The sequence below is a fragment of the Dermacentor albipictus genome, chromosome 1, assembly GCF_038994185.2.
Source record: "Dermacentor albipictus isolate Rhodes 1998 colony chromosome 1, USDA_Dalb.pri_finalv2, whole genome shotgun sequence".
NCBI lineage: Eukaryota > Metazoa > Arthropoda > Arachnida > Ixodida > Ixodidae > Dermacentor > Dermacentor albipictus.
Genome location: NC_091821.1, coordinates 115,804,157 through 115,831,180, shown reverse-complemented (window position 1 = coordinate 115,831,180; position 27,024 = coordinate 115,804,157). Strand labels below are relative to the sequence as shown.

The following is a 27,024-nucleotide window of genomic DNA, read 5'->3' as shown; positions in this document are numbered from 1 at the left end:
AAGAACACTTTTATGTAGCACTTATATTGAGCATCAGAAAGCTATATCGAGAGTTTTGCATATTGCTCTACAATTTTCTCATTGACATTTTCCATCTAATTATATTAATTGAGAAGGTGATTCATTAATTAAAATAATTACGTAATTAGGCGGAATGCAAAAAGGTACCCTGAGTATCTCCAAGCGTCGGCAAACAGCATTACCTTGGTTCGGTCCAGCTACCTGGCATTGGCGTATTTTTAAAGTTTGGCTCAAGTTACGTGAAACACCCTGTATATTGATCGAGGCGAAATGAAAAAAATGCCTGTTAGCACGTTAATTATTCCCAGTGTGCCGCAAACAATAACTTTTAATTTTTTTCATTATTTTGATTTTCACGTCTTCAAACTTTCAGGAGATTTTACATCACTATTTGCGGATGGAGAGCGACCCGGTCCCCGAGGGCGGACACAAACCACTCGGCACTGTTACGATCGGCCAGCGGGAGTGGTGACCTTCTAGCCTCTCCTGACCCATTGCAACGAATCGCTTCGCTAAGCTGACATTGCGTCCCCCACGGACCGACTACCGGCGCCCGCAAGGCGAGACACGTTTGACGGACCGATTATTGCTAGCTGGTCCACTGTCGCCTTCACGGACCAATGGGAGCAAGAAAACTGGAAAAGGGTGTTCTACAGTGTTCCCCCGTGGACTCCGGTAACCGCCATGGTCGTTTGACAAACGCTCCAGCTAACTGCGGGATCATCCCAGGAATCAAGACGCGCCAGCTTGAGTCAAGCGTGACAGCCCCTGTCTACGAAGCCTCCCTCCTTTTGTGTGTTCAGTGCACAAAGGTGCGAGAGTGAGTGCGTGAACTTTGGACGCTCCGATTGGACGAAGGTTGGAGGGTAGTTTCCCTGGCCTAGACATCTAGGGAGGAAAGAGGGGGTTTTAAGCAGCCGTTTTTGGTCCCTCGGTGCGCTTCACTGCAGTTATGCTAGACTGATGAGATGTAACGTTCTCCACTCTTCATATAGATATTGTAAACGAACCCAGTACTCCTTGTTCTCGATGAGAGCAAGTTCCTTCCTTCAACAACATCCTTATCGTGGATGAGTCGGACGACGGCATGGGTCAGCTACTCCTTTTGACATGCTCGACCCCAACTCTTACGACACGTAGGTCGGCAAATATGGTGCATATAGAATGATAACTGTTTGGTCAGACGTCTGCATTGCATGCGGGGTACCACATATAGGCAATTGGTTGTTTAATAAAATAAATAAATAAACAAACAAAGGAAATTAAGGGACAAAAATTGCTCCCAGCCACACTGTAATTGCATGTATAGCTTTGGCTGCTGGCACCTGAGCGGAGCGGAGATCAGCGGAATGGGGGGAGGCAGAGGGCAGTACAAGGTCATGGAGAGAGAATAGCAGAGAGTAACAAAAGGCAACTATTGACAAATATATGCAACGGAGTCGGAGGTGTATAAAAGTGCGTGTGCATGACGGACGCCGCGCTTGCCAGAGGGACGGTTGGCGCATTAGCGTTGGCATTGTGTACCTTACATTCTGGGAGACAGTGGATCCGGACAAGAGTTGTGCTGTAGGGGTCTTTGCCACACTGCCGCCAATTATGGAATGTTCACAAACACGTTCGCGTAATGAGGGCGACTTCTGTTTTGCCTTACGCACCGAATCTGATGTCTGCGCCGCCGCATCTTTGCGACATCACGAGCTGTCGCTCGTCCATAACGATTTCATTTTTGACCGACGTAGGCGGACGTGTTGAGAGCGCTACATGGGCTCTTAACAGGAGCTTTTTTCTTTCTTTCTTACCAGGGCACCCTGGCGCAAAGTTGCGGAACTTGTACTGGACCTATACGAATACACATGCATTGCCCACTGGTGTCACGGCGTATATCCGACACAGCGGAGTCTCTACGCTTCCGCTGAAAGAGCGGCCTATAGATAACCGAGCAAGTGGACCATGAAAAGCAGGCGACGCTTCCACACCGCGAATCGTCGCTGATTAGCGGCCTGGTTGGTGCATTGTGGCCGAGCAATGAACCGCGTAAACACTTCGAGCTAAGAGCGGCGTGGCCTTGTCGCTCTCGAAAGCTGACCGACCGACGATGCGTGACCGCCGAGGGTCGCGCTCCCCGCCGACGCCCCCATCCGCGCGCACACCCAATGCGGAAGGGTGTCGAATCGCAGGTCGCAGCCCTGACGGTGTCAGCGGGACGCACGCGAAGCTATCTTGCAAAACAGACTCAGCACAGACGTTTACATTTTTATTTCTGTTACGCCCGCAGGGCGTACTTCGGCAATTAATCATTAAAAAAAAATACACGAAATGTTTTTCCAACCTATGTTCGGCGCGGAGGTCGCAGCGCTTGCTTCATACCACGCGGTGCTCGCACTATAAGAAGCATTGAAATGCTTTTCATGTCGTTGCTGGTGGTTTAGGTTAAGATGTTGGTACGTAATTTAGCCATTATTGCCACGTCCGCAGAGCGCCGCGCTGAAAAAACAAACGTTGGAAATAAGACGTCTCGTGTGAACACACTAGTACACGTTCTTTGGTGAGTTCGTGCGAGCTGCACAACATGTTAGCTCCAGCGCAACATAGAGGAAGAGAAAGAAGCCAGTCGCATCGCGTAACTTAGTTTTTTCGCTCAAATGGAAGTTCCGCTCAAGTACGCATGCTGCCGAATTGAGATCGCGCGCTTCCATTGCTAGCTTATTTAGGCGTACCTTCAAGGACCCGGTGCAGCCGAAAATAATCTGGAGCCCTCAATTGGTGGAGAGCACGCTATCAGCCAAAGTAGTCTGCCCGTCGCGCTTCGACATACGTATAGCTGTGCGTTTTGCCGCAGAACACAGATAGTCCGTGCACATCGTGTAAACCTTAATAAGGGGCACACAGAACACCGCGGCTCCAATGCCACGCTTCTGGTGTTTCCCATTATGTTAGCTCGCGCGTATCCGCTACTATTTGGGTTCAAAGCACCGCTACTTGGTGGAAATTGCGCTTATGGGGTGTCTGATGAGTACCAAAGTCATGCCAAAGGAAAGCTATTATGGTACAAGATTAATCACTTAAGAGTTTCAACGATAGAATCAGTTTTGCAGTGGCCCACTTCCCTAGTCGTTCTCATGTCCACCATAGTGGCCCGCGAAGATTCGAGCTTCGGACGCGCAGACGGCTAAACGAATATTTTACCTCTCTGCCACTCCGCCGATGCTACACAGCAGAGAAGAATGCTGCGTCTGGAGGGGGTGCTCGCGCCTCCAACTGCTATATGATTGGCTGCTAAGCTGTGAATGGCTTACGCCACACTCTTCAGCTTACTCACAAACCACCGAGGTCAAAAACATTCAATGATGTCAGCGGTAAGAAGCGATAGGCAGGTTAGGATGGAAAAACAAAAAACAAAAATCGTGTCTCTCCACTTTTCCACCGGGGAGCGCTAACTCCACAAACAAAGGCCAATTAGAGTTGTTGTCGTCATCGTTGTTGATTCAAATCATGGTTACCTGCCATGGTTGCTTAGTGGCTATGGTGTTGGGCTGCTAAGCACGAGGCCGCGGGATCGAATCCCGGCCACGGCGGCCGCATTTCGATAGGGGCGATATGGGAAAACACTCGCGTACTTAAATTTAGGTGCACGTTTAAGAACCTCAGGTGGTCTAAATTTCCGGAGCCCCCACTAACGGCGTCCCTGATAATCAGATCGTGGCTTTGGCCCATAAAAAAAAAAAGAATCATCATGGCTCCTCCGCAGTGGAGGTGATGAAAAGTCGAAAATAGACCCTTCCGCTGGTCGTCTTTGACGCCGTAATATTGCGAAAACCAGGAGTCTCACGCTGTCCCAAACAAACGAGAACTATGAGAGCAGCACGCGATCGCCCTCCCTGTACGCGCGCATAAATCGGATGCGTATCACGTACCGTTTGTGTTACGTTCTGCACATGCGCACTATGTAAAACGTAGCGCTCTTGCGTACGCAACATACGCAGCACAAAAACTGTTCATTTACTCCAATCGATAGCGCCCGAAACGGTGCACGACTCGCTGCGCATAATATTGCTCCAGCTACGGTACCATTGCTTTGCATAATGCACGAGCAAAACTGCAGCTTTTGGAGCTTGAAAAATGACGCTTTGTAGCTCAAAACCATATACTGAGGTGAAGAAGGAACACCATATGGTTCTTGTAGCGTTGCGCAAACAACGCCGTTGCAGACAGCCCGTAACAATAGGCGGCTGTCGCGGTGGTTGGCAGCGAAACCTTGAGTGATGTAGACCATGAAGGACATCCCGTGATGTGGAACCACACCGCCTCCAAGCGAACAGCCTTTGCGACGCTGAAGCTCCACTCGACGCGTGTCAACAGAGAGCCGATTGCGCCACGTACGTTAATATTACCTTGTTAGAAATAGCTGTCTTGACAACCCGTTCGTTTTTTTTTACTTGCCGGCTATGGGGTTCCTCAGCCGTAGCCGCTTCCTTAGAGCCTCCCCGAGTCGCAGAGGGGTTGCGGCGAAGCTTGGTGATAGGACGTATGTTGTTGACGGCATAATGCCACCAAGGACGCAAAGCTATCAGGATAGGGAAAAAATACAGAGACCGGTAAGAGGATCGGGACGATGGCCTACGTTTAGGCTTAATTGGTCATTTACTGCGCTAAGGGAACACTGGTGAAGCCTTTCGTCCACAGAGGGGAACGGACGTCAAGAACGCCACCAAAGAGGTATAAAAACTGGTTTGAAAAAAATGTTGCAAGCTTTCGCTGCCGCTATAGATTTCTGCCCCTATCAGCTGGTCCCTACTTGTTATTACATTCTTGGGCGATTACAGTGGTGAGCACTTGGGCATGTTGGTATGTCATTTTGACGATAATTATTCTTCTTTCACAGGTACACGAGGAAAGACAAAATGAAAATTGAAAAAAATACAGTGCTAACTTTCAACATCACTTGATTGCGGGAAATCACCTATTTATACACTTGAGCATCGACACATATAAGCAGTATGCTTACATTAACTTGTAAAAACTGAACAGAGGGTGTACCCACACAGTGTGAACCTATAGCATCAAGATAATTTCATTTCACGGGCTATAACTTACGGTTCTTATTCATGAAGATACAAGCACTAAACATAGGTTCACTATACCACAATATTTGCGATGACGCGAGAATCAGCCGTCACGCGCGTCTTTTACTTCAACGTCCTCTGGAACGGTTATTGACGCAGCGGCGGTGATTGACCTAATTTCGGTGAAATTACTAACGATACACAACCGGTGACATCTGCTCCTGCGTAATAGATTGGAATAAATGACAGCGTCATTGAGATTTTTCACTGGCCGTTGCATATGTACAAGAACGTAAACATTGTTCTTGAATGACAAAGTTTCATTAAAATATTTGTCCTCAACTGGTTCATTTCACGGCCTTTGCGTTTTTTACATCGGCGGCATGCACTGCTTTGCTGATTTCGAACTGATATAGTTCTAAAGTTCATTGATATGATATTGAAAGTAATGATATTTTCATTACTTATTAAATAGACAAAAAACACGGAAGCATTGATATCAGTTATTTCGGGCACAAATTTTGGGACATACGAGTATATTCTTTTATGAAAAAATACATATTTGACTTATCTTGACAGTGCGTAGCGTTCAAGAATTTGTTTGTAGCATCTTTGGCAATGGCAATGCACTTATTAATTTCAGGTATTTGATTCCTTGACAAATTCTATAAGGAGGAGGCCGAGCTGCAACGTGACCCCCCTACGAGAACGAAATTTCTGGCCACGTCATTGTTGCTAAGGTATCGCAAAAGGATCGAAAGTTGGGCGAGTTGGTACGGTAACATATTCTTGGTTTGTAGCGCGAATACACACACATAGAAGCAGCGTTCGTCCTGTCTTCTAGTCTGTGTGTGTGTGTCGCTTCACGCTACAAACCAAGAATATGCTACCGTACCAACTAGCGGTTCTATACAAACATTGTGCTGTTGATTGCATTTGTAATTATCGACCAATTTCCTTATATACTCCAAGTTGTCTCTAAAACGATCGAAGTAGCCTTCAACTCTAGAATATAAGAGCAATTTAGGTATCACTATATAGAACTGAGTAACAGCGAATTAGTACGCGTACTCCAAAAAAATTGAGTCAGTAAATTTTCTGACTGAAAAACCTCGACAAAACAGTTTGTAACAAGGAAAATCAGCAATACACGAGGAATTTTTTTAGACTTTAGCAAAGCTTTCGATTACATTAAACAAAACATACTTTTTTCTAAGTTGCCATGATGTGGAATGAGAGGCCGTACACTTAATTTATTATGCAGGGTGATAATTTTTAAGTTTTACGGAATTTTAAAAAATCCCCTGTGGCAGATGGCATAATTCTTATCCTTGAGCTTGATTATTCGAAGAGGCGGACATTGCTAGCACGAAAAATCGAAACATATTCAAATAATTAAGAAGAATTCAATAACTAACTTCTCAATTAATTTATTTACGGCACATATTGCAATTTACGAATTGTAGCCGGTAAGGTTGCAAGATGTATCAACTAGAAATTAATTTCCAGGATGACACCAGTTTCGAGATATTATTTATCTTAGTGTGAAATGAAATACATGGTCGTTCCAGGTACTTTTGTGCTTCAGTGCGAAAAAGAGCGCTTTGTTAGAAAAGTAAGTCGAACAAGGTATTTTTAGGACAAATTTGATGACGCATATTTCCAAGTTGGCGTCATTCTGGAAATTCGTTACAAGCGGATATGCCTTGCAAGTTCACCGGATACAATTAGTAAATTGCAATATGTGTCGTAAGCTAATTCGAAAGCTAATTAGTATGCGCCGTGCTTGCTTAGTGGCCATGGTGTTAGGATATTAAGCACGAGGTCGCGGGATCGAATCCCGGCCACGGCGGCCGCATTTCGATGGGGGCTAAATGCGAAAACACCTGTGGTACTTAGATTTAGGAGCACGTTAAAGAACTCCAGGTGGTCGAATTTTCCAGAGTCCCCCACTACGGCGTGCCTCATAATCAGAAAGTGGTTTTGGCTTCTCAAATTATTGCCTCTGAAACTCACGAGTGAGTTACATTTTTTTTCTGATTAACTCCCGGCTTCATACTGTTCGCTTGTGCGGGGCATAACTTTAAAACTAACTAGCAAAATTTATATATCATGTAGGAAAAGAGTATTTGTTTCATCTATAATTGATATATCTATGAACTTACTTTTTCATATTTTAAGCAAGGTTATACTTTAAACATTAATACTTTGCATGATCAACGACTGTTAGAAGTCGCCTTCCTAGGGCCCTATAACGTAAAACTATTCCAATATGTTTCTATTCCAATCTCCTGACGTCAAATTTGCGTAACCGCCAACGCAAGCACCGGGCGGTCACCCGCAGGGTTGTCTGAACAGACCAATCAAACGTTCTCCTCGTTCGTAGGAGGTCACTTTTGTTTGCTTGAAAAACCAATAACATTGCCTACACTGAGCGGCTTGTCGTATCTAATTGGCTGACAAGAGGCGAGGAGAAAGCTGAAGTGGAGAGGGACTTGATGGGGCCGAGCCACTGCACTGAAAGTCGATAACCGGATGAAGAGGGTGGTGCTGGCGTCTACGATTGGTCGGCTTACCCTTACTTGGCTTGCGGTGGCTGGTCGAAAATCGCGGTGGCATGCAATGGAAGCTCAAGAATGACGCTAAAACGGACCCTCAGCAAAGAAGAGTTGGCAGAATGAGTGGGTAAACGTGCCGAAAGTGCTCGAAAACGTTACACGGCCACGCAAGAAGCTTTACTATACGCAAATACACCCATGCTCTCCGGCAGGGGCGAGTAGCCAGCGTCTGAGCAATCGGTCGCAGCCATCTTCTATTCCTTTCGGAACGGGGCAGCCTGCGGCTATTCCGAAGAAGATTCACTTTTGTTCGGCATATTAATGCATCTTTATCGCGTACACGTCACTTTGACGCGGTGAGTTCTTGCGGTTTTGTGACGTCGCGTGACAGGCAGGTGAAGTGGGTGCAGCCCGAAAACTTTTTACCAATAGCCGAGGGCTAATGGCGAAAAGGGGTCGAATAAGAAATAACTGTTTTTCTTTTTTCTGTCAAATGATGCATAATCAGTGTGTACACATCATATCAGCTGGGGAGGTATCGCGGTTTTCGTGACGTCGCGTGACAGACAGGTGAAGTGGGCGTGGTCGAAAAAAGTGTTTGACCAAGCGTGGAGGGCTGATAGCAGAATTGGAATAGAAAAGTTTGGAATAGTTTTACGTTATAGCTCCCCTAGAGTTACAAGCGAACCGCGAAAACTTTTCTTCTTCTAAATACAGCGTCGCAACTGCATATTCTTTTAGAAGTACAAATTTTGTTAAGATACGAACAAGAACAAATTACAGCACAATTAGGAATCTGCCATAAAATGCCAGGTTCCTAATTTACTAAGCAGACATACTTCGTTAATTGGCATCATACAACAAGCTTCACATTGGCTCAATTTTAGGAGGCAATCAAAATTGTATTTTCCTAATTGTTTACAACATTATGTTTGTGTGTGCTCATTATTTCATATAAATAGTGCAGTTCACTAGTGCACCATAATATTGAAGTGTGTAGCTAATTCGCTTCGCAACTTAAAGATACGTTATTTAATTGCTTATCATACACGCAGTACCGCGTGTACCGTTGGCCATGTGTCATGTTTTCATTTTATATATATATATATTTTTATTTCTGGTTGTGCTCTTTGTTACCACGGCACTAGGAGCCATGTCAGACATATTTCTTCGCCCCTAGCTCCAGCGCCATGGCAATTATGAAATGTATTGTCAGAATTAAATAAATAAATGAATAATAATAAAGAAATAAAATCTAGCCTAAGTATCGGTCTTATATAGCTAATACAGCCGTACGAAGTGCACTTTGTGTTTTTTGCTGCACGTTGTTTGCACGTCACCTCGTTTCATCAAGTGGAAAAGCTCATAAAACTTACGAGTCGTAGCAAAGACCCCTTTTGGTTTGTGTCGCTCAGCTATGTTTTTTACACTGTGGGAAACCTTGTAATAAGTGTATCAATGACATGATGACATGCAGACGCTCCCTCTCACCATTGCCTCTGTTTGGAGGCTATTTTAATGCGCTGGTGCTAACTCATGAACTACCTGTAGGTACTATCGAGTTATTATACGTAAAGGTAGCTCATGTTTCATCCTGATAAGACTTACTGGTGCTACCACTGCAGCCGCATGAAAACACACCAATCCTGCCCTTCATTCAGTGCAGTCTAAGTCAGTAAAAGGAGTTATTGCATACAGCTGAGCCTGTATTAAAAAAAAAAAGTTATTACGAGCCGAAAGCTCTTCTTCGGGGCAATTATGCCAGCCAATCGTGATGTCGGAAATATTATTAGCGCAGGCGGCGGTCAATTACAAACAGCACTATATAAAAAAAGAAAGCTTTGTAAATTCGGCCCCTGCTTTCGCAACGTCCTGCACGGCTCGTATAATTAAGGATTCCTTTCGCTCGATTCTATGCCTTTCTTATCATCCCCCGTTCACGGTCAGTCGACCCGGTGATCACGGGGGCGGAGCGCCGCTCTGACTGTCAAAGCGCCAGAAGGAATAGCAATGGAATAGAATCGCCGGGGTAATGTAGCGATTATATTCCCCGACTATTCCTTATCGCGTTTCGTCAGTGGTCCGAGCCGCGCTGCGCCCACGTTATCGCCGGAGTCGGCCGGCCGTGAACGGTGGATGATGGGTTCTTGTGCACAACAAATGGCCGTAAGCCTATAGCAGACCAGTCCAAGAGGCTGTCAGACGCCGGCTATCCATTGGATGTCCAAACAATAGTCGCAGGATCATCGCTTAGGAAATTACAGCACTTGGAAACACAGCCCCTCTCAGAAAAGTATAAAACGTGACAGTTATTCTTTACGTAAGATTTCCTACAATCAGAAAACGTTGGTTGACCGATCCCAAAGGTCAACTTTTCTGCACCTTGCTAGCGTGGTAAGCTCTGTCGCTTGGGCAAACGAAGTTGAGTGTAAACGATGTTGAGCGCAAAATACCTGTAACAAAGAAACTGCACTTCGTAAACTGTATCAGTTGTAGCGTCTGCAAGGTACTGCTCTCGAGTAGGAACAGTAGTTACAGTAGTTCAGACGGGCTACTGCACCACTGACCACCTCAGAGAACATGAGGGCGCAGAGCTGAGCTAGTTGATAACATGTTCCAAGGCAATTACCGCAATGCATGTCTCGAGAACTGTATTGCTCTTTTCGCACTGGTCGCCGAAGCCCGGTCAAGAGCCTTAATCAGTATCATCCGTAGACACATCTTGAAAAACAAAGTCTGGCTGATGCCGCTATAGCTGCTTCGGTTTCGCAGTACGTATCTGAAATGTTTAGCATAAATGTTATTTGCTATAGATAAGAACGAGTACGGTGTCGATATGTGCATAATGTCCCGTCTAATTAATACAGCACTCAGTGTCCTACCGGCTAATGACGAAGTGTACCGTAAAGAATACGTCTCTCGCAAGCTTCGTGATCATTGCGGTGCCCTGAGCTGGCCTGCGGGGTTCCTTTTAGTGCTCCGGCGTGATCTCGGAGGCCACAACGGTTCTTACATATATGGTACAGTGTTACGCGGCGCATTTCCGGCCCTTCCGCGGAGTTGCGTTCGCACACCATGACAACCTGACTACAGCATAGTGCAGCTGCTCCAAATATTAGAGAGATTTAGAATAGGGGCCCCAAAGAGCTTTGCGGGTGTTCGCGTTGGGGCACGCAGGAGTGAAGAGTTTTAGAATAGGGCTTTGCTACCATAGCTTTGCGTTTGCGGATAGCGTCTTGCGCTGACAGCGCCACTACGGCGTCTAAGAAAAACGATTAAAAATAATTAAATTAAATATACCATTTTATTATATGAATAGTAATTTTGACTTGCGTGTATTCGCGTTTAATTACAATTTAGAGGTTATTCTTCAAGCAGCAAACAATTAGTTGTGCTTAGTTTTGAGTAACAAAACCAACTTTACGTGCCTTCACCAGCCAAGCTTAGCCGTGTTAGGCCTACGAGCCTTAAAATCCACACTCGAATTCGGAATCAGCGGCGTCTAATGAATCAATCTTCATAACACCCGCTAGTTGAGAGAAAGCGATAACTGCAGTCACTTCTCCTAGCTTGCGAACTTCACGCGTTACCGCGAATCGAACCCAGTTTGGTGCTAGGTTAGAGCCGTCGCTAATACCGTCGCTTCGATGGGTGCCGCCATGTTTTTTGACGCAAAGCTTTTGGGAACGCTATTTGAGCTCCCGCTAAATCGGTGAAATAGCGTTCCCAACGCAAAACCCAAACGCAGTTTGCGTCTCGCGCATGCGCAGTGGCTTCGACGCTATTTCTTTGGGGCCCCAAAACGTTTGGGGCCCCTATTCTAAAACTCTCTATTAACGCAAGTAGGTTTCATACAACGACAGTGTGCAGAAACTTATACTTACTGCGTGTTAAATATCATGCAACTCTTATAAGGACAGATGCACATTGTGATATTCACTGTTGTCCTTGGTTTTGCCTTCCAGCCATTCGGTCCTTTTCAAATGACCTGAATATGCGTTGTTCAGCGTCGTATGTCAAAAACGCCAGTTTCCAGGAAGTTTTCGCAATTTCGTAAGCCGCACTTTGTCGACGACGTCGCTGTGCTGCACAATAATGCTCGCGTGCGTGAAAACGCCGCGAATGTACATTCGCCGCGTGGTCACTGTCCGCGCGTCAGGTACTTTCCTGCAACTACGGGATTGTGTACATGCTACGCGAATGAAGCAGCCCGACGTGGCTGTTTCGTGCACGCAACCGCATTACGTCGAAATCGTTGTGCTTATTTCACGCAGGAGCGAAGGAGCAAGGCAGCAGCTCTGTAGCGTCGCTGTGTTTCAACTGCGCTCTCGAGAGGAGCGGGAAGGAGAAGGGCATTGATGCAACAGGAACACGAGGGTCACGGTCATAACCGCAGCTTCCACCTTCCCATGAAAGGGCTTCCTCAGCGTATACAAGAAGGTCTATACATGGTAATCAAAGCACACATTCAGAGAGAGAGAGAGAGAATATTATACTTAAATAACGGCTCTAGGTTTAATTATTTGGGCAAGTTTAAGGGAGCTAAATATGGCTCACTATAAAAGCTTCGAACGCGAAGCTCTAGAGTTATATGTACTGCACCTAAGAGGTCACATCAGGCGAATTTGCTGTTAGGCTAGTTGGTACACGAGTTTGTCGTTTGAGCACAGGGTCCGACCACGGGCTAACATCAGAGACACTTACCTATCATGATTAACACGCACGCACACACATGCACACACGCACACACACACACGCACACTCACGCACACGCACGCACACGCAAAGAAACGCGCGCGCGGGCGCGACGCATGTTAAGAAAAAAAACGTTACAGAACACGGTCCCAGGGCCCGCGTGTATTTAACGGAACATTTCATTTTTTCTCCTTTCCTAATCCGCCGCACGAGCCGAGTGGCCGATGCAAGTCATAACGACGGCGTGATGGCGTACGAGCTAATGATGAAGGGCGAAAAGAATAGGAAATGAAAAAGCTTAGAAAATACGGCCGATGCACTACTCTTTACTCTTGGTGTCATTCCATCGTATGTCCGGTTTTCCGCCTTGTCTGAATTCGGAGCTTGCCTACAAAAAGCGCGCTGGACTGCAAGAAGGACCTTGCGAGTTTATCACAGCGTGGGAACGTACGGTGCTTAGATAGCGTCGCGACGACGCCCAAAGTGTATCGGATGTCTGAGAACGGGTGTGCCAGCGACAGTGTACCGGCTCTCTCGAGACCTAGCTCAGGGCTTAACAATAAATTGCGTGCGCTAACGGTTTTGGCCCCATGCACTGTCCTACCTAATAGACCATAGACCATTTCTGTGACGAACTGCATGCTAACCGGATTATACACCAAAGTAAAGCATCATATGCAGCGCACGACGAGAGACAGACAGACCCTGAAACCTGAAAGCTTTTGAGCAAGATCAGCACGGCACCGTCGCTGAGTCAGCTCAGAACTCCAACGCTAGCTACAGGCTCGCGCGTAGTCCTGTTGATGCACGAAAATTTCATGTTTTGTCAGTGCCTCTCTGCAGCAATATATGAAAGTTAACGCTGCTGGGAAAGCTACAAGGCGCAGTCGCGGCCCCGCGCGGGTGGATGTGTACTCACGCCCAACAGCCAGGGCAGCGCCGACAGGGCCGTGTTGACGCCCAGTACGTAGATGATGCACAGCAGGACCGTGACGATGTAGCAGAGCGCCGCCACGAACAGGAAGAACCGGGCGTAGCCGATCAGCGCCGGGGAGGCACAGCCCAGGCAGATCATGCCGAACAGCTGCGCACAAAACATACGCACGTTATATGTATACACACACGCGTACACACGCGCACAACACCCGCACCGCCCAACAGAGACGTTGAGGCGAGCTGCGCCGCGCCAAATGAACACTCGACACGCGAGATCAATGCCCGATTGAGGCTTTCATTACTATGTCAAATATGCGCAACCCTTGGCGAGTTCATTTCTTTACCTTGTTTCTGTCTCGGTATACCTTCGCTTGCTCGGTATGAGCAACCAGTGTTTTTCCTGTATTGCGCATAACGTATACGCTTGCGCACCATGAGAGTTGCTGTTGCCACTGGTCTGATCAGCTTGATACGTTTTGTTCATAGCGTGTTAATTACACCGTATTAACTCTAACTTAATGCAAATGCAAGCGCACTCCCCCTTTTCTTGTGCTCGTATGCTGATAAACAAAAGGTAAAGATACTATTTATTACGCAACTTAACCATGCTCCAACTCTAAATATCATCTACCGTGGGAAGGCGAAGGATGTCGAAGAAGGATGTTGAGATTTCGCCTTGTAAAGACCAATATTAAATGTCGAAAAGTATAAAAGAAGATGAAAAAAGTGGTGTTCCCTTATCTATAGTGAGCGACGGCCTTCGCGAAATTATAGTTCGCAGCCGTGAGCGTAAATTGTATAGTTCATTTACTTTTCAGAGATGCCGAATTACCTGAACACATAACGTTAAAGGGGTTGGGACACCAAATTTTGAGGCTATAAAAAGCATCTTGCAGGCTGCTTCCGTATGCAAGGACACCCAGAACGAGGTATCGGACGCTGCAAACATTTTAAAATAATTTTAATTCAGCTCCAAAAAGTCATTAATAACTCCTTCTCGTAGTCGAGACCCATTGCTAGCGCGGCAGCTACTACGTCACAGAGGAGGAACGAAAATATTGACGTCATAGCACACCAGCACAAAAACGTGACGTATGATGAGTAGCGATGAAATGACGATTACGGATCCTGCTGAGCCGAGCGACCGAGCATAGCCTCCACTATGACCGAGCTACAGGCATATAGAAATCCTTTCTTAATGCAAAGAAGGGGTAAGGCGTGCAGACACGGACACAGGAGGAGAGAAGTGGACAACACGAACGCCGCACGGCGGCCCGCGAATGGCAAACTGCGTGCAGCGAGTTGCCGTGCCGACGGGCCTTTGCACGTTTGAGTGTAAAACAGTAGCCGGCCGACTCTGAGAAGGACCAGGATATGCGGCGTTCGTGTTGTCCGCTTCTCTCCTCGCATAGTCGCATAGTTCGGCAGCTCGGAGCGGTCTCTGCTTCGCTTGGCCTTTCTCAGTGTGAAGGCCCGTCCACGTTACCGGCACGGAAACTCGCCGCACGCCGTTTGCCGTTCGCGGGCCCCCGTGCGACGGCGGTTTTGCTCGCGAACGGCCAGATTTCCTAGCTGTAGAGAGCACGGGCCCGGCACCCATTTGTGAGGCAGCCGTACGGCGACGCGGCCAATCAGCGTCCGAGGAGTGGTCACTCTGTGCACCGGCGGCAGCTTCACCGCCTCTGATCGTTCGGCGCCGCCGATATCGTCACGAGGCCTTTTCCGGTTCACTTCGAAGCTAAAGCTTACGGCGCTTCGAAATGAATCACCGACTCTCACAAGCCGCAATATTTTCTTACCGTTGTTGTCGCTCTTCGCAATAATTATAATAATCGCGACATGCACTTCGAATCGCCAGTTGACCTCTGCTGGCAGAGCACTCGTATGCGCGAGCAGACGACGCAGCATAGTTTTACGTCACTATTTTTTGTGGCCCACGTGACCAAGCCATGTTGCGTTTCCTCCTCTGTGACGTCATAGCATCCCCCGGAGCCCAGAAACCGAAACCGAAATCGCTCGGTATAATAATGCTATTATTAAATTATTTATCGGATATATATGAATCCCGCTGTGTGTATCGTGCTCCCTGAAGCATGACGCAACGTTTGAATCAACAAACGCATGAACGAAAATTTTGATGTCTCCACCCCTTTAATGAAAGAAAAAATTATCATACGAGCAAAATGCACGCTGAGGCATTTGCATTTCGCTTGTTCAATTTATCAGGCACTGTATGTTGCTACTTCAGCCCTTTCTGTGACGCTTCTGGATTACCACTATATTGCAAGCTCTGGAAATGAAGTGATAATTAAAATACTTTCTTTTGGCGAATACGTTCTAGTAACGTCTAAAATATTGCCCGTCTTCAATACTACGCGTTTAAGAAGCAACGACTAACAAGAGTCACATGCATTCGAAGTGTAATTTCAACGATTTCTTCGACTATGCCCGAAAAGGTGATTTCAATGAGTTTATTCAGACAACGTATGGTACAGTTGCCTAGGGCGTAGACCAAAAGGCAAGTGGATGCCTGACAAGGAGTCTGCGCCCTTCTTGCTCCCATTCGAGAGCACAAGACATTCAGCGCAGAAAATAAACACTAAACGAGATGGAAATACAGAGTGGTTGGTAACATTGAAACGGAAGTTATCTCATATTTAACATTTGTGTACAATTGGGAAAAATGCCGTAAGAAACAAGAGAAAAAACAAAACAAAAGGAGTGGTCATGCCTTCAGTGACAATAGATACATAGTGATGTTATTTTTGAAAGCTTTGAATGATCTACTTTCCTGGATAATGTTTACAGCAGGATGGTGATCATTTAAAAAACTGGAAATTCTGTAGCTAAGTTTCTGGGTGCCGTAGTTCGTACGTATTTTTTCCTTATTGTAACATATGTGCCGCGTGTTGTAGGTGTGTGTTTTTGTTAGATACTGATGAAAAAAAGCCGTAGGATCGGAATGCATTTGTAGGTAACTAGCTAGCGCTATTTTTTTTTGTTTATAACATTTCACAGTGTAAGCAGCTGATGTTTTCTAAACAATGGGCCAGTGTGGCTAAGGTATGGTGCATTATCTATTAGGCACAAAAATTTCTTTTGTAATAAATATATGTTTTCTATGCTTGTTTTAGGTGCTGTGCCCCAGACAAGAAGACAATAGTGGAAACGCGAATGTACCAGTGTGTAGTATAGTTGTTTCTTTAGCCAGATAGGCAAACTGTTCTTTATTTATACATGATACCAACGGACCTAGATATACCAGTGCGAACTTTTTCAATGTGAGGCCACCAGTCAAGATGCTCGTGAAATGTGACACCAAGAAATTTGTGTGTTGCTACACGTTCGATAGATTCATTGCGAAATTGGATAAGTATTTCTTGTTTTATACACTTGTTACGAGTGTGGAATATAATGTACTTAGTTTTTTTAGTTTTTAACTCTAGTTCATTACCGTGGATCCACGTGGACAAATTTTCCAGCCATACATTGGTTTCTACTTGGAGGACTTCTAGGTCTTGTCCGCAGAAGAATACATTGGTATCATCAGCGTACATTATTATTTCTGGTGTAGAGGGCACGTTAATTATATCATTTATATAAAGCAGAAATAACAGCGGCCCAAGGATTGATCCTTGTGGAACTCCATAATGTATCTGACCTAAGCTGGATTTTGCATTCGTAATATTCGTGTGCTGGTGTCGATTTAAGAGGTAATTCTTTATTAATGTGAGAGCCGTTCCTCTAATGCCATATTTATATAACTTGTACAGTAAAATAGGGTGCTTAATGGAGTCGAATGCCTTTTTAAAGTCTAGAAAAACACCTATTGTATATTTTCTGCTCAAAGTTGTCTATTATCTTGTCCTTAATTTTTATTAGCGCCATTTCAGTAGATTTCTCTTTCTGGAATCCGTATTGCTGTTCGGCGATGATATCGTTTCGCTTGCAGAAGTTTAGTAGCCTGGTGTTTATAACTTGTTCAACTACTTTCGAGAGGATTGGTAGGACTGAAATTTGCCTATAATTATTTATGTCATTTCTATTACCTCCCTTGTGTATGACAGAGATTTTCGCAATTTTTAATTTATCTGGAAATACTCCGGTACTCAAAATCAGGTTACGTATATGCGTAAGTGGCTGACTAATCATGTGACTGATGGATTTTATAGGTTGAACCTTAATGTCATCAGCACCACATGCACTGGGTTTTTTTTTTAGGTTTTTGATTACTGTGCAGATTTCTAATTCTGTAGTTGGAAACATGAAGATTGAGTTTTGGATGTTGGACGTGATATAAGTTGTAAATTCACAATTACTTGCCTGAGATTTACTTGAAGCCCCTGATATAAGAAAGTGCTCATTAAGTTTGTCAGCAAGCGACGCCCCTGTGTAAGGCACTCCATTTATAACGAGTTCAGAGATGCCGTCTCTTTTGTTTGAAAAACAATACACGAGCACATAAAAGTGAGACCATGCACACCCATTCCCGTTCACAGAAAACAAAGCAAAAATATGCACATCCCACGCACTGCAGGAATCAATGCTATGCGAAGCATTTTGCTGGCAGCCAGCATCGTTAGGGCATCTGCAAGGCGTTACCAGATGAACCAGCGTCACTGTGTACGTCAAGCAACTGCGTGTATGACGCGAGCGATTGTTTCACAACAGCAGCAAGATGGTGAGTATAACGTTAGTACGACGATGATGCCACGAAGGCAGATTTTTTTTTTTCGACCTCCACGAGAACGTTACATGTTTTGTGACCTGGGCCGATCCCGAAGGCGGTGCAGTCTAACACAGTGTCTCAAAGCGCTAACAGCCACTCTTTTATAACCAACTTACCCATACATGCGAAAGATAGTGGTGAGATTGACTAGCCATCGCGTGCGCGTTTTATACGAAACCTGCGCATGCGCACGTGCTCCTGCTAGTGCTTATGCGACGTGCCACATGTGACATATGTCTGAAAAAAAGCTCGTTCGTGTTTGCGTGAGAGAAGTATATGTGCTATTCTGGCCTAGTCGTTAGGAGATAGAGGCGTTGTGCTGGCAGGCCGACTTTCTTTCTGTCCAGACGCTAGAATTATTTTTTTATCGAAGGGGCCCGAAACGATGTGTGAAAGGAACCTATACATAGCTGCCGCAAAGTGCCTAGGATGAGCCAAAGACAATTATACTCATTGAACCACAAAAAACACTCCAACACATTTGAATTGGGCCTGTGTAGGCAGTTCTGAAGCACAGGACTTGGTTTAACTTTATCGGAACAACTATACTTCGCAGCAACTGGTTTGGAAAAAGCTACAAAGCACACATATACCGGACACTTGCACCTCGTACTTCAGTCGTATCCGGCCGCAAGAGTGTACCGTTGGAAGGTACGATGGGCACGCCTTCCCTGGTTCACAGTGGGTATGCATAACACGGAAAATCTGCTCAATGTGTTGCCAGAAGAATGTATAATTTGTACAGCGCGCGCAAATTGAATGGATAGATGGATGCTATGAGCATCCCCTTTGGAATGGGGTGGTGGGCTGCGCCACCAAGCACTTTCTATTATAATGCCTAATGTCCTACCTATAGGTTAAAAAATAAAAAAAAAGGAATGAAAAAAAACTATGAATTCCCATAACCAAACTTTCTGAACGCCTATTGTAAATTGTTTTTACACGCCTCCGTTGTTTGTCGTTTCCGAACTTTTCTTCCACCAATCCTCAAATCGCATTTTACTATTCTCTATTGCGGACATGTTTACTTTCCCCCTGCTCTCGCTAAACCAAAGGGTTTCAAGGAGGCAAGTGTTGCCTAAATCGACCGCTGGGCAGATATCTTCACATTCTAATAAAACATGCTCCGTCGTTTCCCTAGCTTTACCGCAGCAAGCACATGCTTATTCTTTCTTCTTATACCTCGCTTTATAGGTGCGTGTTCTAAGGCATCCCGATCTCGCTTCGAAAAGTAATGAGCTTCCGTTTGAGTTATCATAAATGGTTTCTTTCCTGATTTCGTTTTTTCCTCTTAAGTAGTTACTCATGGCAGGTTTCTTTTCCATTGCCGCCACCCATGAGATTATTTCAGCCTCTCTGACTTTCCGCTTGACCTTCTTTGTTGCTGTGTTGCTCACCCTACAGGCTGCATACTTGCTGGTAAGCTCCCTAGTTATTTTCCTCCATTGTGAATCAATGTTTTTCCTGTAGAAATACATCAACACTCTCTCAGCCCATTTATTTCTTCCATATTGCTCAGTCGTTCTTCATAATCAATTTTACTGCGAGCTTCCCTCACTTCAAAGCTAGTCCTGCCCATATCACCCTGCACAGCTTCACTTGTAGTCTTCCCGTGAGCGCCCAATACCAAGCGTGCCACTGACCTTTGGTTCCGATCGAGTCCTGATTGTACCCCTGATTTCAAGCAAACAACCGCATTTCCAAAAGTAAGTCCTGGAACCATTACACCCTTCCATATACCCCGGAGCACCTCGTACCTATTGTATCCCCATAGCTCTCTGTGCTTCATTATTGCTGCATTTCTCTATCCCTTCACTGTTATTGTTTTGTCTTGTGTTTCCATATATCTAATGCCTTCGTTTATCCACATATCGATATATTTATATTCTTTTACCCGAGGTATTTCCTGGCTCTGTACGGCCACTGTCTGTTCACTGTTTTCATTGAATACCATAACACCTGATTTTCTAACGCTAAATTTCAAACCTAAATTCTCGCCTTCCTGTCGACAGATATTAACCAGACATTGCAAATCACTTTGCTTGTTAGCTAGCAACACAATGTCGTCCCCATAAAAGAAACCTGGAAGCTGTTGCTCCAGCCCTATATACCCGCCTGTTCGTATGAGAGATTAAACCCGATATTACTTTCCTCTAGCGCCATCGTCACATCATAAGCAGCTGTGGGAACCTAATTGATACGCAGTGACGCCACGTATACAAAGATGATGACTGTATGTCGATGGAACCTTGTACGGGACTCAGCTTGGGGCTTACTGCACGCCATGTGAACTGAAACGGCCATTTTTCGTGAGCGAAGAGAAAAGTTAGATAGCGCCAACAAACAAACAAGCATGTTCGACGAATGCAAGCGCAGTTTACGACTATAGCGGTGATAGCAAATTACAAATATTCACGCAGTGGTGAACCAGGCCGTCAAATGGGAAATATTGAATTATCTCGCGAGTATAGAAGTGCAAGGTTTCAGGCTGAGTTAGAGCAGCCGTGAAGCGAAGCCTGCAAATTTGGTTCGTGGTGTGTGAAGCACGCGCGATGTACGAAGGGTGCGGCGGAAGTAGAAGCAGTAAATGTTTCCAACGTATACGCGGTCAATGCGGAGTCGAGAGAGCAAAAAAGGCGAAAGGCAGGGCTGCTCGCGTACAAGGTGGGCGGCATAGGGAACGCGGCAACGTGTGCGCAAAAGCGTGCGCACGGCCACAGGCCGAGGGAAACGGAACACCGCGCTCCAAGTGCGCGCTTGGCCATTTCACAACCGCGGCACGTTCAGCGTTTGCAGTCACAAGTGCGTAGCAGAGATTTTCCATTTATCTCCGCCTTTCCCTCGCCCCACTCTCTTTGTCTCGCTTTAACCGTAAAAAAACGGGCCCCGTCCTTTCTGCTTTGTGCGCATATACGCGTCTCGAGGAGGTGTATGCGTGAGGAACGCCTTGAACAATTCTCGTTCCGAATGAGGTGCATTGTAAGTGGAGTAAGGACGCTCGTGCAGCACGTAATCCTGTGGCACACGTTAAGAGGTTCGAAGTGCAGTGGGAAGTGAGCGTAAATAAGCTGAGCGACGCCGCGGCCTCCACTCCTTACAGGGGGCGACGCACGGTTATAATAAGCCCGAAAAAAAAAATAAGAAAAGAAGAAAAAACGCGCAAGCCTTCGGATGACATCGGGCGTGTTCAGGTTCAGCCGCGTACGGAGCACTTTCGCGCGCTAAAGTAACATTAAAAAATATACCAAGTGAAGTGATAACGCAAGTATTTCGACGAATGTGCAGGCGCCGATTGTCTCGCGCGCGTGTCAGGAAACAGGCCTTCGTTGTCTCCTGTCATAGACATCTTCCAATTTTTCTTAAACTATTTTTGCATACATTACACGGGACGCATTTCGCTTATAAACCTACCGAAGTGAATGACACAGAGCGGAAGTTCCTTTTCCAAGGTAGATTTGCTCTCAAATGATTTTGCTCTTTCGTAACTTGCTTCCTAGTGAATCTCGGTTTTCTTACGTGTTATCATTTTGAATTCTGGGATTTTAAGTGTCAAAACCACGATTCGATTATGAGGCACACCGTAGTGGGGGACTCTGGAATAATTTTGACCACCAGGGGTTCTTTAACGCGCCCCCATTGTGCACATGGAAATGCGGTCGCCGCGGCCGAGATTTGATATCCCGCGACCTCGTGCTTAGGAGCGCAATACCACGTAGCCGCTAAGCGACCACGGCGGGTCATCTTATCATTTTCAATCGATAATGCATTCATCTAGCAAGCCGGCTAATTTTCCTTATTTATGTCAGAGTAAGTGAGCAGCCGCTGCACGTCGCAGCGTAAGTGTGTGTGTGTGTGCGTGCGCGTTATACCTTCCGAGACACCCCGCGATATCGACAATAACGAATACGCAAAATGCAACAAAGTTGCCTCATTTCGCGTCAATTCCGGCGGTTATGTTTTTAGGGAACGTGAGCGATACGTGTAAGCGCCGCTGCCTGAGAGTTGTCAGCAAAGTTGATGCCCCCCACCTATGTGAAGCATCTTATATAAGTTCGTTTACAGCTTATCTCACCTCTCCCGCTTGTGCTAAAGGTAAAGTGCGCTATAACTATCCGGCGAACACAAATCTGCTGCAGCGGCGGACCAGCCGGTGTATAAGGGAACTGAGAAAGTCCTATAGCGCTGCGGCATGTATACATCTGTGGCCATTGCGTCCGGAATCCCGAGACGGAGGGAGAAAATCCAATCTGTAGCGGACCATATTCTTTTCGCTTCATAAACACAAACATTATTTCGAAAGGGGAAAAAAAGTATGTCTGCGCACGGGGAATACATTTGCACATGTTCGCATATGCTATAGACATCTGAATGTTTTACAGAGCCCAGAAGGCCTTAAAGTATAGTGCGCCTTCGTGTGAGCAATTTCTGAGGCGTATATCGAGGGTGTCCCGCGTAACTATATAGTGCGAAAATTTAAACATATGCGAGTGCCACGTAGCTGGACAGGACAGAACCAAGGTAATGATGTTTGCCGTCGCTTGGAGCGAGTCAGACTATGTTCTTTTACCTAAGTACATAATTAGTTATGATTAATTATCAAACTTCTCAAATTATATAATCAGAGCAATATTGCCAATCAGAAAATTGGAGGCCATCACGAAAAATTTCTGATACATCTTTCATTTGCTCAATACGTGCTACATAGGTTTCTTTTTTCCCCGAGCTAAAAGAAAAGCACGCAAAAACAAGTAAAAAGTTCTGCGCGATTATAGTCGCGCGGTAGTTTTTCGTGTTTTGCACGCTTTCTTGCTTGCAACACATTTGAGAAGTTAATTAATTAATAATATTAATTCTATACAAACATATTATTTGAGAATTTATTTCATTCTTAATAACTAATTATCTAATTAGGCAAAAAAAATGTCCAACTCGCTTCGGGCGATGGAAAAGAGCCTTTTACCTCGGTTTTGTCCAGTTACGCGTCACTCGCATATTTTTAAATTTTGGAACAAGTTATAGACAGCTGTATAGACAGCTTCGGTCGGAGTAGGTGTCAAGGCGTGTCCGAATAGCGCCGGCGGACCAGGGATTAAATTCACGGAGCTTTTCGTTCGCAAGTGCTCTTTGCCATTGGCCTGGTCGTCCTCTCTATAACGATACTTCCTACATCGCGTTATAGCTCACGTCTATTGCTACGATCAGATTTAGCGCAAGAACGTTTTTGTGACTGTATAGGGTGACGAAGAGGGCGAAGTAACGTGGCGTGCGAACGGGCTGCCTCGTGCACGCTGTGTCGTTACAGGCCGCGTGAAAGTGCGCCGCTCTCTCGAAGAGATGCACAAGGGGGGCCACAAAGGGGAGCGCCTTACTTTCGCCGGCGCGTGCTTCGCCGGAGCGGACTCCCCCACCGAGCGAGGTGGGCTGCGGGCCTATCAGAGCGGCGCAGCTACTCACCCCGTGCAGCCACGAACGCTCGCGTGCGCGGGCGGCAGCTGATCCCGATGACAACTGATGCGGCGCGGGTGAAATTGCGCACGGAGGCAGCGAGGAGCCGTTTGATTCCAGCGACGTGCATCGGCGAGCGCTTAATCAGCCGCCCGCCAAGCGCTGCTACCGCTGGATGAGGGCAACGACGCCGCGAAAGGAGAGTAGATTGGAAAGACCGAACAGCCAAGGTACGCCACATCGGTTGCGGCTCTTAAAGGGACCCGAAAGTAAAACACTGAATCAGTTTAGACGGATAAATCTCCGTTGTCGTTAATTTCTAAATATTAGGTTGGTCATTAAAAGAGAAATCGAAGGTCAAAGTTTCAATTTTTTTTTAATTTCGCGCCGAATCCCCGAAGCCGGTACGTCACTGTGACGTCAAGCGTTTCAATTTTTTTTTTCATATTCAGGCCGCGTTGTCTCAGCAAAGGTTCCCGAAACTCGCCATGTTCAATCTTTGGCGCCTTGAGAACACACAATGTGGTCTAACCAGTAGAGACTGTCAAAATCTATGACGTCGCAGCGAGCTGGTGCGGGAGGGAGGCATCGCCACCCGTCTTTTGTTGTTGCGCTTCTCCTGTCTTGCCGAGCGTCTTGTCGGGGTATGAGGGTGGTGTTTTTGATATAGCTGAATAGTGCTTTACTAACACGCAAGAAATCTTTTTTTTTTCTTTTTATGTAGGGCCCCTTTAAGCAGTTCATAATTATGTATACTCATGTGCTGGGGGCTGAGAAATCCGCATCTGTCCGAAGAACCCATTCCGGTATCTCCACACTCCCAGCACAATCACGCCTTGCAGTGCCCAAGTGAGACATGAAGCGCACTGTTCTTCTTTTCTTCTTTTTATTTCCGGGTCATTTTTGGAACCGCTGGGGCCACAGCGCGCGGGCGCGTCATCAAGCGGTACTTATATCGTGTTTAGTGCGCGCGTAAAGCGCAGAAAAATAAAATAATTACGCAGGACATAGCCTGCCGAGAGCGACTACGTGAATAGCATGTTTTAGGATGAATAACGAATTTAGTATGGAAAGGCATGCCATAAATTCAAAAAACTTAGTAATTCTACGTGTCACAAATGGAGTTGCACCAATATCATTAACCGCGTAAATTCAACGCTGCTTAAACGTGCATGTCCGTGCGGTCTGTCATCGATTTTGAGAGAGAGAGAGAGAGAGAGACAAAGGAAAAACAGGGAGGTTAACCAGAGATTATCTCCGGTTGGCTACCCTGTACTGTACTGTACACGTACGTTGTGTTTTTGTTCGTGGGACGCTCTCCACAATTAATGTTCTCGAGTCTACCATTGCGTTTCCGTTCAAGACACGAAAACGTTGGCGGTCTATATATCCCCTAGTCGATGGGAGTCGCATATGGCTTTGTTGGTATCGGTCATCTCCGTAGCGCAGGCACAACGGCGCGGAAATGGAAGACACACGAGACGAAGCACAGCGCTACCTTGCAACAGATTTCTAACAACAGATTCCAACAGCACATTCTAGCATGAACACTCGCGCCGGCTTCGAAAGACCCTGAGAGGAGGCGAGCTTCCCCCGACAGTGAGTGAGGTGCGAGACAACAGGCTTCACTCTTCGTGCTTCGAATTAATGCGACACGCGCATGAGTTGGCGCTGGAAGCGCAGGTCAAGGTAGGCCAGCGTCACAGGCTTTCTTATCTCCTCTCCTCCAGTCACCGCAGTGCAGCTCTCGAAAACTAAAACGAAAGTTGTCGCCAACGCGTTTAGTGCGATTAGGTGCCCGAGTCGAGGCTTCCGGAGCAAAAACAGTTCGTTTGCCGCCGCGCGCGACCTGCTGTGGTCATAGGTTTATTCAGCTACACGACAAAATAAATGTGCTGCGAAGAAGAGTGGTAGTATAGGGAGAAAAAAGAAAGACAGAAAAGAGAAAAAAAGAAGAGAAAAATGGCTTTCTGCAGTTCTGGGATGGTCCTCAACGCACTTGTTTTCATTTCTAACAATTTATTTTTCTCAATTTTTTTTTCATTATTATTGGGTCCCTTCCATCAACCGAGTCTCGGCTTGCATTGCCCATGGTCTGTTGCGTCTTTTAATTTTGGACCAACCCACCAATCTTGAATAAGACCAGAGTTGAATGATTCAGTCGCTACGGCGCAATTTTCAACAAACACGGATGACTGGAATCCTCGCCTACACACAGTGACGGTACACTGAAGGGCAGTGTAGCCAGTGGCGTAGCTAGGTCGTCTGGCACCCGGGGCCCATAGGTCTTCTGTCACCCCCCCCCCCCCGGGTGTAGCCGGCGGAAAGAGGGGTGTCTTCAGACGTACATGACACCCCCCCCCCCTCCTCAGGCCCCTTGCACCCAGGGCCCACGGCCCCCCGGCCCCCCCTATTGCTACGCCACTGAGTGTAGCAACAGCGATAAGTTGCTAGTTCGAGTCTTTAGTTTCTCTTTTGCAAGTTTGTTTGTATTGTTAACATGTCGATCGTCGAGAAAGGCGGAAGTCGTGATAAATCTCGGTATCCTCGTGTCCTCAGCGCACTGCCTCTGGCTGCGATTCGGTAATGGAATTTGCAGAGGTCTTGTATAGTACACGCTTCGATTTCATGCAGGTTGCATGTTTTGACAAAAAAAAAAAAGAAAAATGCATTTTATGGCGGTCATATATGCATTATTCGCCCAAGATGGAGTCATTCATATGACCATGTATTTTTATTTATTTATTTATTTATTTATTTATTTATTTATTTACATGCACCTTACAGGCCTTCGAGAAGGCATTGTGTAAGGGAGGAAATACGATAACATATTAGTATGGAATCGGGAAAAAAGAAACATCAGTATAATGAAAGGAATATGAATGCAACATAGAATATTAATACATTAGCAAATACAAATGTGGAGCAATAACAATAAACGGTAAACAATAACGTAATAGCATAATAACATTATAAACGTCCTTGCATCTTATAGAGTAGCAAGTGTAGTAAAAAATGAGGACCATTGAAATTCTTTTATTAACTTGTAGAAAATTGCAAGAAAGAAATTTTAAAAAGGCAAGACGTGTTTCAAATGCCTCAGGCAATGTTTCCGAGGCGCTCAGCTTTAGGCACTCCTTGCTTGTCGAGAAAAGCTAGCAGGCACGACTTGCTCCGCTCTGCGTGGGCAGCGAGGCGAAAGTGATCCGGCCGCTGCGATTCGGGTGCGCCTCTGCAGCAGCAGAGGCCGCACACGCGCCTCTCGTCCGGTCCGAGCACGCCGAGTGAACGAAGTCAAACATGCAAGGCAATGGACGCAAACACTGAAGCCTCGAAATGCGGGCGTTTGTAAATGCCCGCATTTATGCCAAGGAAAGAAAGAGGGAAAGAAAGAAACAAGGAAAGAAAGAGGGAAAAAAATTGGCAGTGACACTTAAGACTGCTTATGTGTGGGAATGCGAAAGCATTATAGTCGACTATAATGCTTTCGCATTATGGGGATCCCCAACAAAGGGATGCCTTCGGTGAATTTTTTTCTTCCTCGCGGTTCTGTCCGCGCAAGCTCTCGTTCTAACTG

The 27,024-nt window shown here is 46.0% G+C and overlaps 1 protein-coding gene across 2 annotated transcripts in view; it reads right to left on the bottom strand.

Moving 5' to 3' along the window:
• The window catches only part of LOC135907846 (MARVEL domain-containing protein 1-like), a 126,911-nt gene that overhangs the window by 6,223 nt on the left and 93,664 nt on the right, over positions 1-27,024 (bottom strand). For both annotated transcript variants that reach the window (XM_065439598.2, XM_065439597.2), the window contains one exon: positions 13,257-13,421. In XM_065439598.2, the coding sequence (XP_065295670.1) occupies positions 13,257-13,421 (165 nt within the window). The remainder of the gene's footprint in view (positions 1-13,256; positions 13,422-27,024) is intronic.